General features: G+C 41.7%; 1 protein-coding gene across 1 annotated transcript in view; it reads right to left on the reverse strand.

The window, feature by feature from the left end:
* Nucleotides 1-542: 542 nt before the first annotated feature.
* Nucleotides 543-15,609, reverse strand: part of ADRA1A (adrenoceptor alpha 1A) — a 465,213-nt gene continuing 450,146 nt past the window's right edge. Inside the window, exon 3 of the mRNA XM_069618859.1 lies at nucleotides 543-2,058. Within this exon, the coding sequence (XP_069474960.1) occupies nucleotides 1,544-2,058 (515 nt within the window). The 3' untranslated portion in view covers nucleotides 543-1,543. The remainder of the gene's footprint in view (nucleotides 2,059-15,609) is intronic.

Genomic DNA, 15,609 nt, shown 5'->3' on the forward strand with positions numbered 1-15,609 from the left:
GCATGCTGGAGAACCAGGGCGGACGTCCTTATGGCCTCCTCGGGCCAGTGCTAAACCGTGGTACCTTGTTCCTGCAGGGACAGAGGCCCCCACACTCCCTTCTAGGGGACTACGCCCGGTCACACATAGCGACCTTCAGGTGCGTCGCCATCTTCAGGCACGCAGTGGCATGTCGTGCAGAGCATTCACCTGTCAGGCTGTCAGGTTGACTGACGGGAGACTGCTCTGCATTATTGAACATTAGCAGCTGCTGGTGCATAAAGGAGGAGCGCCACCCCAGTGCCCATTATGCACGTGCCAACACTGATAGATGAACACTTCTCCATGGCAAAGCGCATTTGACATTGGTGCGCAAAGGTTCTCTCACAAGGCACATTTACAGTAGGTGTCTTGAACCTTTTTAGCCTTTATTTTCTTTATGTTTGACATGCACTAGTTTAAATTAACACTGATTGGTCGAGGCAACGCCCTCGCCTGGGCTTCACGTGAACACTTTACAGACACAAGCGTTTTCAATCACTAAGCTTGAAAAGGTGTTTTACCAACATATTTTTTTTATTACCAACATATATTCCTGAGAAACTCAACTGCAAGAACAAATCAGCCAATTTACATACACCATGTTTGCCAAGAATGATATTGCAGTCATGAAATAAGTATTTTAAATAGACACAAATATGCTTCCCCAACTTAACTACTGGCCCCAAGGTAAGACAGGGCTTTCGGATGAGAAAGGTGTGCTTACGCCATCCCGGGACCCCACCTCCACGAATATGAATGCACTGCACACAACCATGGAAGGACCCTAGAAATGGAGAATGTTATGGAGTGAGTATGTGCCCAGAGTAAAAAAAAAAAAAAATCACCTCATAGAATATTACTTTGCAGCAGAGAAAGACAATTGGATGTAAACTATAGCAATAAAATACATTTATTTTTTATTTGGGTGTAATACTGTTGTTTTTAAGGATGTTCCTGGAGAACAGTTGTGCATGGGTTCAACCCCATTTTCTGGGCCGTTATTCTCCTTGGTTAATCGGCTGTAGGGGGGCAAAATACCACCTGGGACATTTATCTTTTACCCTGCGCCAGAGTGACGTCACTAGCAAAGGAGGCACAAGGAATTGTTCTGAAATGTTCACAGAAAAGAGTGGAGGAACTGTTTTGTATGACATGATCCTTCAGAGGGTAGCAAAGCTTGTTCAACAACTCCATAACAAAATGGCGACGGGCAGTCAGCATGCATGATAGATTGGCCACTGCACTGAAAGGAGCTTCACATTCACAGCCGATGGCACGTTGATGAACCTAGAACCATAGTCGTAGAAAAGCCTGAGAGCTGTGGAGAGCGATGCTCTGCCAATCGTCTGCCACTGCCTTTTTTTGTGCCCTAGGATTGTTGTGGATTTCTGCTTTTTTTTCCTTCTGTAGTGCAGTGACGACCCCATGGGGTAGACTGAAGCACCTTTCTGCCAGACATGAGGTTACACTGCGAACACAAACAAGTGCATTGTTCACTTTTCACAGGACTCTACGATGCCTCCTACACAGCCTCCCCGTTCTCGCTCAGGGAGATGGTGTGGATCTTGAGTGAAGGCATGTGATGGCCACCTTGACTGTGGCTGCTGGCCAATCCAATGCAGCAGCACGTTTGCAGGAACGTCTTACTCCTCACGCGGGCCGCACCACCGTTTGGCCTGTCCTTTGAGATAGCATGTTTGGTTGAAGCGCTTGGCAAGAAGAACTTCCATTCACAGACCCCGTCTGACTTGGAGATCCGATAAAACGTTTCCCCGGATCCCACAGGAATGCGCACCATGTCCCGGTGGCCTGCAGGCCTGTGGTGAGCGGAGCTGTGGGCGTTGAACCCAGAGGAGTACTTGCTGCAGGCCTGCTTCCTTTGGGAGCACTGGGCCCGCAAGATGTTCTGGAAAGCTTTCTTGAACTCCTGGCTCGAGCATGGGTAGATGATTGGATTAATGCAGCTGTTGAAGTACCCCAGCCAAAATACTATTTTAAAAACTGTTTCGGAGGGCTTGATTGCTGGGAAGATGGATCCTAAAAAATAAAAAAAAGAATGCACTTTATTAGTTTTTCCTATGAACTATATTACATTTCACTCTGCATTGCTTGTATTTATATATGACAAAAATGTATATAACACATACTGAAAAAGAAACAGATTTGAAATGCCTTTAAGATTGGATGGCTGCCCGTTAGAAACTTACAACATTGCAAAATAACACAATAGAGCAAAGAAAAACAGCATGTTTGGATGCCACTGTGTGGCGTTCTGCAATTGTAATTGGTTATTTATAACGCGCTTAATACCCACCCAGAGGTTTCTAAGCGCGGACCCGGGGATCGAACTTGTGTTGCACTGCATTGTCTTGCTTCCAAGGCCAGCGCATAGCCCCTGAATAGTTTTATTGCAGTGTACATAATCAAATGAAGCACAGTTAGTGTTCCGCACTGTTCATTCTGATTGGCCGTTTTCAGGGAAAGCTAGGAGTAGCCATCGAGCCCTCACACCGCTCCTTACGCCCAGGTGGAGCTCCCTGTGAACAGTATGCCGCACATAGTCTGACCACTGATGGTTTGGGCAAGCATTATTTCCGAAGTCAGAGACTTCGCGAAAGCAGTCACGTGCAAACGTTGCCATTGAATTGTTTATATATAATTCCACGAAATGCAAGCAATAAAAGGAATTCTAAAAACAGATTAACAACCTCCGATAGTGGTGGACTGTCCTGACGCAGTCCTAAGCGGGCTTCTAATATAACACGCTGAATTGGCACAGTTTTCAATAATGACACAAGGCAACCAATCAGGCATTAAGACACTAGTCTCTTCCTCCAAGCAAAGCTTTCAAGATTGTTTCTGATTTTGTTCGAAAATTGAGGTTTACATTGAGAGCAGTCTCTTTCTCCAAGGATGGGTGCTAAGACTGTCGTTCTGATTTTGGGCAGACACCTGAAATGGATGTCTTTCTCCCTACAAGGGGGAGCACATGTACACATCCTCTCACTGTCTTACCCATGACCCCTGGTGGGTCACACAAGGAGTATTTGTGCCAACGTCTCTTGTGCCTGTATATCTGTACATATATACATGGATGCGACTTCTGTTCTGAGAGGCACTGTTTATGTCGTGTTCGGAGACAGGTCTAGATGCAGACTTTGCCTTAACCTCTGCATGCAGTCTGATGACCTTAAAAAATCATCTGCCGATATGTTTACGCATGGTTGCGTGATTTGTATTGGTCTATGCCGGGCTCTTGAACTTCAAATATTACTATATGGGAACTTCCTAACACCTGGATGTAATCTGTTGACCCAAAAATAGGTGCAAGTGCAGCTACACAACCATCTGCTTACAGGCACTCACATTGATGTGTTATCTGTCGTGCTCTATGCTGTGCACTTGAAATGCAAATATTATCACCATGCTACGAAATGATCTCTCCACACATCATCCAACAAACCGAGTTACCTGGCATCTACTATGAGCGCTAGTAGTAAGGGCCAACATATAGATAGAGGCCCAGAGCCTATACAAATATAACACCAGCAATGCAAATAGTTGTTTGTGTTCGAGCAATAACAGTTTAAAAATATTCCCGCCCCAAAATGTTCCTAAATTATAAAATACTTCTCTATGCACCATCAGAGTAAATTTCAAATCTTTACTATGCCATGGAGTGTGGAAATTGAGATCCACCACACAGTGTGTTCTACTGTTTCAGAAATGGGAATCGTGAACAGTTCAATATGGCCACCAGGAGCGCAATTTTCCCATCCTGGTCGGTCCCAATGGAAACTCCATTAAAATGTGCATGATGCCTCCCTTAGAAGCCCCCTGATTATGGTAGAACACTTTGCTAGCTCTGCGACATAGATTGTCTGAGTTTAGACGCTGTGGCCGCTGCAAATCAGTCACCATGGCAACTAGATTTACAAGTCACGCTGCAGACTTAAACATGAAACTGTCTGTACCATATAGACACTTGGTTTATTAGGCACGGCATGGCACCCATCTATTGTTACAGTGTGTATTCACAATGTATAGTCACAAAGATAGACAGTACTTAAACTGCAATTAAAGATTGAAAGACTGCTAGGGATGGCTCATGGCAGAGTGGGCACGCAGTTCTCAGGGACATGTTTGCAATAGAAACCACAAACTGCCCAATTTCATATAAAAGGCCTGGTTTCCATACACATTACCTCTGTTGACTTTTCAGTTAAAAGAAATTACAAAAGAAACAACACAAAATGGAGAAATGCGAACGGGTGATTCCGTGCTTGTGTTGATGCTATTAAAATGCCAGTGCATGGATCTTGCACAATAACGTTTGTCTCATCACACCATGACAGCCTGTACTTATACACAATTATTCCACGGGCCAACATTTCAGCTGGAGCCAGATACCAGTGAATACGAATATGACAATGAGAAAATAGGACACTCGAAGGATACTAAGGTAATCTTCTTCCGTATCCATTACATAAAATGTAGAATGAGAATGTCAGAGGGGATAGATTCCCCAACCTCAGACAAAATGCGTTGTTTTTCAGATATACAACCACACCGAGTGTGGACACCAATCTCATACCAATTTGCCAGACATGCACAAGGCTAAAGGAAAATGCAAGGAATGTGCCCCTTTGCATGTGACAAAAACAATTTTAGCTTGATTGCTAGAGATACAATATTCAGATAAGACCCACATTTTAATTTAAGACCCTTGTTTGTATTTGTATCTGTGCCATAGATATTTGAACACATGATTCACCTACGAAAGAGGTATGAGAGTAAACCATCCTGTCCTGATGAAGGCCGTTTCAACTGGAGCACTATCAAACAACTTTTGAGGCTGCAACACTGTTGTGTCAACAACCTGATAATACAGCATTGGAACACAGAAAACACTGCTCAGCCAGCCCAGCAAAGCAGGCAGATAGATTTTGATTGCCCTAGTGCAGTGAATGGGTCTAGAATTTGTGAATGAACAAAACTGTGCATCAGAAATTGAATGCACATGTAATGTACTATACTTTTATTCCTGTGTAACTCGGCATTGTTTATTGATTTGTTTGAATGTTTTTACATTCTTTGATACTCAATGTTTAATGAATAAACATTACTACTAATTGTATAGATGAAATGAGTGGGTCGCTATTTGTCCAAAATCGCCTTGATCATATTTACCTGGGTGTATCAGGGAATAACCAGGTGCCCCGTTTTTAATATTATAACAACCAGTGGTACATTTCTGCATTAATATCACTTCTTCATATCATTACGCTGCATCTCAAGGACTACAAATGACATTTCTCTGTAAAAAAAAACAGGGTTCAATGTTCATTCATCAACAGCGCTTTTTTCTATGGGAATTTTGCAGATTTGTTCTTTTTCTGTTAAACTCATTGACATATTTTGGGGGGTTTGCCCTAAACTCCTTCCCTATTAATTTTACACTATTCCCGATTCCCCACCCCATATATCCTTAACCACAATCCTCTATATTTTTAAATCAGCCAAAAAACTTCAAAAGCAACACTGTTGATGTCCCCATAACAGACCCTCATTTGAAATTCAGCAAAATATTTAATTGTCCTTTAACTTGAACTCTATTAACGAGGCTGAAATGAGCATAACAAAGTGGCTGGTTACCCATTATCAGATGGGCGAAAGGTAGTCCACTATACGAGTGAGAAGGAAGCGTGTTGAGATTAGAAAAGGGAACAAGTTTTGAGTTTTGTTGTTAAAGAGAATTGGGATAGCTGAATAAGAACACAAGGTCAGCAAGTGAAGTAATGAAAATTAAAAGAGGAAAGAAGTAGAGGAAGGAGGCCTCTCACAGGCAATGGGTCTCCAACCACAATGACCTGAACAAACCATTCACTGACCCTATATTTTTACTTCATTCAAGGGCATAGCACCTAGTATTTAAGCAAACAGTTTTCCTCAAATGAAATTGCTTGCCCATTGTCCGTCTCACCTTCTATATCTGTAAAGTGATCCCTATCCTTACTTATGGTGTGGATATTAATCCGGCAATTAAAACAATACATTGGGGTAGGTTAGAGGGATCCTGTGGAAAAATGTTCTTTCGTTCCAACAGTCATTTCCAATATCATGTGTAAGATATGAATTAGGCCTCCAATCTCTCTGCTCACATGTAGAGTGCAGACTACTGTCTGCATATAGGTTGATCTTGGAAACACGATTAAATACGCTTTATGAGGATGTGAAAGCAGAATTCGAAAACAATGATAATCCCTGTTTTAGGGGATTAGCTCAAAAATGCTCCCAAAATCCTACAATCTTGTGAGGGTGATATAAGTGACCTCTTAGATAATCCCATGTATGTAAAAAAGCACTTCAAAAGAAAGGATTGGATCTATACCATCATGGAAATGCGGACTAAAAGCATGTCCCAATCTCTTCCACAGGTTGAATTGACTGCTTGAGATTTTGGCTCAATATATTACTTATGAGGAAAATCCTCTTCTCTAGACATAAGGATATATATACTGACAATTTGTGCCAACGCTGCGACAATTTATGTACTGAAACAGTCAGACACATCCTGGTGGATTGTGAAGGTACGTATGCTGAGAGGGTAAACAAGTTCACAAGATTTGTTTCTTTCATTCCTTTTGTATTTTAATATTTATGGATAATGAATGAATGTATGTATTTTAATGTTTATCTTCTATTTTTCTGTACCTTGTGAAAAGTCGAATTTGTTGGACTATACCACAATATATATATTTTTTTTAAATGTAAAGAGAATGCAAGATTTTGTATTAAGAGGCAAACAGCATGATGGTGTTGTGCAGAGCAGGGGAAGGATTGGCAAAAGTTGGCGAGCATGTGAGTAACAAAGTTTAGGACTTTGACTAGTAGAGAGAAGCAGCATAGGTGGATACCAAGGGGTAGCCTTGGGCTGTAGTCGAGTTTATTTAGCACAAGAGTAAAGTTTAGCATTTTAGCCAGGTGGTGGGGGAGGAGGTGAAATGATTTTCTGTTCCTAAGAAGGTTGACTCTAGCAGATGTGGCAGTGGCTCTAATTAACTGTTGGAGTCTAAGGTCTCTGTCAGTGAGGAACCCAAGGTTTCAGCATTCAGGAGGATTTCTGGAATGCAGTAAAAAGGGGATGGGAAAGTGGGATTACCTTTTAAGGCAGGGAGAACTATGATTTCTATTTTGGAGGAGTTCACCATCAAGCAGAAAAGTGCTTTCCAGTTAGAGATATTTGTGATGCAGCTGGTGATGCTCTGCAACGTTGCAGGGGCTAAGGGTGAAAATGAGAAGAAGATCCGGGTGTCACAGGCAAAGAGATTTGAGTGAAAGCTAAAATATGATATCAGCTGTCCCATGGAGGTGGTGTAGAGTGAAAAAAGGGGTGGACCAGCGACAGATCCTTAGTGAATGCCCACATGAAGTGGTGTGGGGGAGTAGTTATTTGAGTTCCAAAAGAGGGAGAAGGAGTGGTTGGAGAGGATAGAGGCCACCCACTGATGTGCAGTTTCCTTGAAGTCAAGGGTGGTGAGGGCTTAAATGTGGGTGACATTGCTCACAGCGTCAAAGGCTGGAGAGAGATCGGGTAGGATTAAAATGGAGGAGAAGTGAGAGCAGTGTTCCCTGGTTAGGAAGTCAGAGACATGGGTAAATGCTGTTTCAGTTTATTGTTTTTTTCTGAATCCAGATTGAAGGGGGTGACAGAATGAGTGGTCCTCATAATACCAGATAATGTGGTTAAAGACAACTCTCTCAACCATTTTGGAATGGTAGGGCAGAAGAGAGACAGATTTGTAAAGGATAGCAGTGTGCTCCTTAATAATGGAGATGATGGTGGTTATTTATATGCAGCACCAAAAATGCCTGTGGATAGAGTGAGAGGTTGAAGAGGGAGGGGAGGTCAGAGGAGTTGGTTGGTTTGAGTTCTTCAATTGTTTGTGGTGCAAAGGGGTACATATGCTCAGAGGATGGGTTAGCAGACCAGAGGATTAGTAGAAGCTACGTGAGGAAGTGGGGAAATGTAGGGTAGAGAAGAGTGGGAGGGTGTGATAGGAAGTGTAAAGAAGGAGGATAATATATATAAGAAATTGAAGGATAAGTGGTCATGTTTTGAAGACAAAGGCATCAGGGGAGAGAGAAGAGGATAGAGAACCATTTTTTCAAGGTTAGAGAATAGTCTTTGGGATTGCCAAAGCCTTGTGAGGATTGGAGCAGAAAGATAAAATAAAGTCAGTATAGTAGGATGATTTTGCAGTGTAAAGAGTGGTCTTGAAGGCAAACAAAAAGTCTTGGTAGAGAGAGCAATGGGGGCTGGGGGTGATCTTTAAACCAGGTGCATGGATGGCTTCAGTTAGTGTATGGCAGGGGGATTTCCATGTTTGACAACAAGGGTGAAAGAGTGGGGAGGAGAAAGCAGGGCATTGATAGTTGAAGGCGGCGATGATTGGAGAAGAGAAAGATTGGAGTGAGGAATTGACTTGGTCAAGGTATGGAGCTATGGAGTCAGGCTTGAAGTTCGTCTTGCAATAGGTGAATAGGTGGAGGTCAGTGCAAATGGTGAGGTTAAGGCATGTGAAGGCAATGAGTAAGTTGTCAGAGGGAGAGGAATCAATGGAGAGGGCAGTGGTGTGATGGAAGAAGATATGGTCAAGCGAGTTCCCACACATGTCAAAAGGGAGGATGTGCAGGCGTACCAGGAAGTGGTCACAGAGAGTGTATTTGTATTTGTATTTGGCTTATTCATATTGCGCACCCGGCCCAGGGGCATCTCGGTGCATATCTTACAAAGATTATAGTTACACTGCCTCTGGGTACAATACTTGAGGTACAAAGTACAAGTAAAAACAGGAAAACAGGGGACATAAGAGGCATATATTATGAGAAGTACACAGGAAATTCACAAAACATACACAGATAATTATGACATGTAGGAAAGCTGTTGGCGTAAGATTGTGAAAAAAGCAGACATGACTAGGCATGACAGTATAAACAATTATACTCTAATGGTGGTGATTTCTTGCTTTGTGAGGCAAGATTTGGCTGAATTCTTGAATCTGGTGTATCTGGGTTCAGATCTCAGTGAATTGGGGAGTTTATTCCAGAGTTTGGAGGCAAGGACTCGGAAACTGGACCCTCCTGCGTACTGTAGTTTAAATCTGGGTATAGAAAGTGAGTGAGCTTGTGCAGATCTGAGTAGTCGTGTGCTGTGTGTGCTGTGAAGCGGTTGGCCAAATATTCAGGTGCTTGGTATGCTCGGCACTTATGTGTAAGTGCAAGGGTTTTGAGAGAAATTCTGAGTGTCACTTGGAACCAGTGGAGGTTTCGTCTAGTGTCAGAGATGTGCATATTTTGAGGGATATTGAGTGCCACTCTAATAGCATTATTCTGAGATACATGGAGCTTGTTAATATTCTTTTGGTAGGTACCCAGGTAAAGGGCATTGCAATAGTCAATTTTGGCCATTACTAGGGTTCTTGTCAGGATGATTCAATTAGGGGTGGAAATGAAAAGTCTGCAGACTGTCACCAGTTTGAAGGTGTAAGTTGAAGCTGAGACCACTGAGTTGATTTGTTTTGTGAGGGAGAGGGTTGAATCCAAATGGAAACCAAGAGATTTGGTGTTGTTAGACACTTAATAGTGTTACCGGTGATGTTAAAAGCTTTGAAAGCAGGGTCTAGTCTGTTGAGTTGTGGGAGGGAGCCTAGGGTGAGTAACTCAGTCTTATCGTCGTTTAAACATAGACCATGGTGTGCCATCCACGCTTGGATGACTGAGTAGACCTCATTAAGAGCCTTGGAGTCGGTTGTAAAGTCCCCGGTAAATGATTTTAATCTTTAAGGTTGTGATTTTATCCAAAAGTGCTTTTTGTATCCTAGTACACCAGGCAGCATTAGTATTGTACTTGTCTGTTGGGGTTATGGGAGATTCAAGCTCTTTGAAGATCTTAAAGAGCTCTTTAGTATTAGATTCTGTTGGAAAATCTGTTTGTTATAGGTGTCCTTTGTAGCTGTGAAAATTGCTTCCTTGTAGTTAACTGATGCAGTGATTAATATGTGCTTGTTAGAATCTATTGGATGGCTTTTCCAATGTGATTCTGCACTTCTTTTGGCTTTGCGTAATTCTCTCAACTGCAGTGTGAACCAAGAGTTGAGGTGCGCACACTGCTTGGGTTTACATAATTGTAAAGGAGCTATGTAATTTAAAGCTTTGAGTATAGTTTGGTTGTAAGTATCTACAAGGGCTGTTGGGTCAGAACAAGAGACTGCAGCTTTATTGAGAAGGGGAAGGATAATTGGTAGTAATTTCTCCTTAGTAATGTCCTTCTTGTTACGGGATTGAATAGAGGGTGCTATGCTGGATTTAGGATGAAGTGGCGATGCATTTTCATTGAAGGTTATCTTGTGATGGTCAGACCAAATACAAGGAGTGACTGATATCAGGTGGATGCTGCAATTCAAGTCAGCAGGCCAATCAAGGGTTCTCCGTTTGGTATGTGTGGGCTCATGAATGTGATGGTTGAATCCAAGGTCATTCAATGAGCTGGCCAAGTCAAGGACTTGGAATCCAAGGTTAAGGTGCCCCAGGAGTATTATTTTAGTGTTGGGCTTAGTATGAACAGTAAGGAGGGTAGAGATATCCTCTGCGAATGAAATGGGTCCTGGTGGACGATAGATGAGGCGCACAATGGCTGTTTGGTTAGGGATAACGCTAACTTGACTGATAGTAGCTCAGCAGAAGGGATCGGGTTATTAGGGATTTGTCTAAGCTCACAAGCATTTTTGAAGAGGAAAGCTACTCCCCCACCTTTTGATTTGTTAGTGTCCCAGTCACTTCTGATAATAGTATAGTTATCAGGTATTGCTAGTGTCAGAGAGGGTTCAGAGGCTGTGTGAAACCAGGTTTCAGTGACGGCTAAGAAGTCAAGGTCCTCAGTTGTAACGAAATTGGCAATATCGAGGGCATGCACTGGGAGTTATCTGGCGTTGATCAGAGCCCCTTTGATCAGGATGGTTTTTCTGCTGGGAAGCCGTTAGAATGAATAAAAGGCGCATTTTTAGTAAGGGCGTTAGCGTCATCGATACTACTAGAGGTAGTGGTAGGTGATGTGGTTTTGATTTTGGAAAAAATGGAGTGACAAATTGTTTTTGTGATTCTAGAGCCTAGTCTGTATTTTCTAAGGTTGGTATCGCAAGGTTGGTTAGGTGTTGGTTTACACGCAAAGTGTTCGAGCCAGAGAGCTGGGGAGTTCAAGTATGGATTAATACCTGACATGATATGGTTTGGTACAGAGCTATGCACTAAAGGTATATGTGTAATGCCAGTGGGACGTTCCCAAAGGGGGGTAGGAATGTGGTCGATGTTGTTATGCTTAATTAGGATTGGGAGGTAAGATTGGGCATAGTATACATGTATAAGGAGCGAGCTGATAATGAAGCCTATGGTTGCAAAGGACAGGAGGGATACCCCGTAAAAGTGGGAAGGCCAGTACATAGTTATGTGGGTACAAGCAACAGGTTAAAACCTCAGAGTCAGCTAGCACAATGGTTAACAATAGTTATATGGGTACAAGCAACAGGTTAAAACCTCCGAGTCAGCTAGCACAATGGTTAACAACAGATATGTGGGTGCAAGCAACATGTTAAAACCTCAATGTCAGCTAGCACAATGGTTAACATTAGTTATATGGGTACAAGCAATAGGTTAAAACCTCAGAGTCAGCTAGCACAATGGTTAACAATAGTTATATGGGTACACGCAACAGGTTAAAACCTCAGAGTCAGCTAGCTAACACAATGGTTAACAATAGACATATGGGTGCAAGCAACAAGTTAAAACCTCAAATTCGTTTAGTACAGCGGTTAACAGTAGCGACTGAGAAAAGTTTGTTAAACTTTACACTAAGCATTGAAAATGCATGTCAGCAAGCATGGGAGGCAACGTGTACCGATGCTACAAAATAGTTAAGGTAGGCGCAATGGGGTGATCGATGACCAGTCTGTTTTAACTGATGTCAGGTAGTATAGTTACTGGAGCGTGAGTTGGGCAAAGGTAGGTGGCTCACAGCAGACAAAAGCCACAGATAGCTGAGGGGGACAGACTTGTGCTGTTAATCAAATAGACGTATGCAGTTATAAGCCGTGCGTGATGCAGTGGCTGCAGTGGTACCGTGGCAACGTAGCTTAAGACGACACAATGGCGTATGTAGAACAAAGCTTGACAATACATGCACATTCGGAAATGATTAATGCCCTTACGTGGTGCTGAGTCCTGGGTAGATTTCCAGAGTATTCTGGCAAGGTTGGGAGGTAGAGAACAAATTACGAAGTCCACTACTTGAATGGAGTATGTCTTTGTAGTGTCTGGTGCTGAGTGTCCAGTGTAGTCACGGATAGGCACAGATAGGTGGCACAACAGTAGCCTTTGACTAGTGCCTTCGATGGATGTGCCGGCTCACGCCTTCCGGCAGTGTTCGGGGCCGGAAATGCAGAAGGGCGCCTAACCCAGAGGCAGGTCACTCACGGTTGCTTGGCAACCTACTACAACAACACTTTTTCAAACCACAACGCTTTTCAAACCACAACTCAGAGAGACGCGACACATCTTTTATTATTGGTAACTGTGATAATAAGCATCTTTTTCTTTCTAACATATTTTTGTCACCTTGACAAACCGTACCTACCAAGCCACAACACTTTTCTTCTTATGTTATTGGTATAGGTTTTCGGCAGACACACAAGTAAATCCTAATCTTTTTATTTTGAAGAAATATATTTTTTCTGATTTGGAAATGGCAGAATATCTAAAAAATCCTCAAGAGGAAACGGCGAACCTATTTACTCCAAAAGGCAATACGACTCATGCATTTTTTTATCCAGTAATTAAACAAGAAGATCTGAGAGCATTATTCTTTAAATTGGAGAGACTATCAAAAAAAGAAATAGATAAATACTGGGAAATTGTTTCATTGGAAAACTATATCAAAAGTGAACTCATTCCCAGAGGACTACACATTTTGATATTTCCCAACTTTAGTAATGATATGGACAATGATCTCGCGGACCTGTGGGAAAACAAATTGAATTGCAGTTCTAAAAAGATGATAGAATTATTAGTAGAACACGCCACAAGAGAACATAAAACAACAAATGAATTAATAGACAAGACCAAACAGGAAATCAAGGACAAGAAGTCGTTGGAAATGACAAAAGAGGAAAACTATAATACTATGCACGAAATTTTAAAGAATTATCAGGATGAAATAAAACTAAGGAAATTGCGGAAACATTACAGAGATGAAAGAGACTATACCGAAGACAGAGTATACACTTTTCAAATCAAATATAATCAATAAATAAAAACAAAACAAGTATACCTAAGAATTCTTCTGCAAGTTCTGATGCAGACGCTGAAGGTGAGACAACCTCTATTGACAGTGGAAACACAAAAGAATCGGCAAAAGAAATAAATTATTCAGGATACATGAACCAAATAAAAAAGTACAAAAGAGGTAACAGACATATTACACCTAAGCAGGTCCGTTTTCAGATTCCAATGGGTACGACATCAACAAGTTCTACACAAGGAGGAGAGGAAGGAGGGGGGGCTCAAGACCCCACAAATCAAGAACCACAAGAAAATACCAACAGAGATTCACCAGAGCCAGTACGAAAGACTTCTACAGGAAAAAATAGACAAAGACCTCATTATTAACTTATCGAAGAAAGCATTGACACAAATTGAAATTGATTTATTAAATAAGGGAATCTCATTCGCACCAACTACCAGGTTCAATGACATAGATATACATGTGGATCTTTTCAAATTTGTATGCAAATTAAAATTGAAGAAGTTTTTTGCAACTAAAGCACCAAGACAGTACCAGAAGGCCATAAGGCTTGAACAAAGTGACTTAACAATCAAAGAAATCGAAGAAATACATGTATTGAGATCGATTGGAGAACCCAAAAACATTGATATACCACAAGTACTTCGAGAATTAGACATCCCAACAGACACTTTGCCCAATAAAGAATTGAAACCTGTATCTAAATTTGTACCACAACTACCACCAGACAATGTGATTGACACGTTTTATAAAGCTGTCACAGAAGACTTCTATAATCTTAAGAAAGGGAACAAATCAAGAAGAATGACACACAACCTTTTAGTGGATGAACACAAGGCCTTACACGATCTAGCATTGGATGTATCCATTGTAATAAAGGAGGCTGACAAAGGGGGAAATATTGTCATCATGGACAGACCAGACTATTTGGAAATGGCAAGATGGCATTTGGAAACACCAGGATGTTATGAGAAAATAGCCACCAATCCTAAAAAAATCATTGTGAACAAACTAGAGCAAGCCATCTTAAATTGGCATAAAAAAGGATACGTAACAGATGGAGAAAAAAGCTTTTTGCTAATTAAGGAGCCAAGAATACCAACCATGTATTTTCTTCCAAAAGTGCATAAGGAATATGACAAGATACCTGAAGGCTGGCCCATCGTAAGTGGCATAGGGTGGGCAACAGAGAACATTGCTCAATATTTGGATAACATCTTAAGGCCAAGGGCAAGTGTACTTAAATCATATCTAAGAGACACAACAGATGTCATTTGGAAGCTAAAAACAATTAAATGGGAAGACAATTATAGACTAGGAAGCCTTGATGGTAACGAACTTTATACATCAATACAACATCATTGGGAAATTAAAACCATAGATCATGTCTTTAAAGATGATACTTCATCTGTGTACTATCAAGTGCAAATGATAAAGGACATATTAGAACTAACCTTTGAATGCAACATCTTCACCTTTGACAACTGTTATTACAAGCAAACCGAAGGTGTGGCAATGGGCCTAAATATGCCCCAGCACTTGCCAATGTCTTTTTGGGGTTTTTGGAAGAAAAAGTGATCTATCAAGACAAGGCATATCGGAAAGAGCTAATAAGATGGATGAGATTTATTGATGATGTCCTGATCATCTGGGCTGGCACCGAAATCGAATTCCTAGAGTTCACAAATCGGATCAATCAGAACCCATATGGAATTCAATTCACAGGAATCAGCAACGAACAGTCAATCAACTTTCTTGATCTTACCATATATATAGACAACAGGGAACTAAAAACATGTACCTTCAGGAAACCGACTGAAGCAAATTCAACTTTGCACGCCAGTAGTTGTCACCTTAGATCTACTATTAATAATATACCCTCCGGTGAGTTCATCCGAGCGAGAAGGAATTGCCAAACAAATGAATTATTTAAAAAAGAATGCACACTCCTAGAAAGCTGATTCTTAGCAAGGGGATACACAGAAGAATCTGTAAAACGAGCTAAAAACAAAAGCAAGCTATTAACACAAGAACAGACACTGGTACAAAAGACTAAATCACAAGAACAACCCACAGTAAGCTTTATTACAAATTAGTACCCGGCGAGAGCGAAGCAGAATGCAACACGCATTCTGATTGGCTCTCGCCGGGTCCTTACCTGGCTGGGAATCCCTCTGTCGGGATTCCACGGCCTTTGTCCCCAGCAGGGGGGGTTGGCAGCCCCGCAGCCAATG

Source organism: Ambystoma mexicanum, chromosome 10 (assembly GCF_040938575.1).
Source record: "Ambystoma mexicanum isolate Mex_15411 chromosome 10, UKY_AmexF1_1, whole genome shotgun sequence".
In the NCBI taxonomy this organism is placed as follows: domain Eukaryota; kingdom Metazoa; phylum Chordata; class Amphibia; order Caudata; family Ambystomatidae; genus Ambystoma; species Ambystoma mexicanum.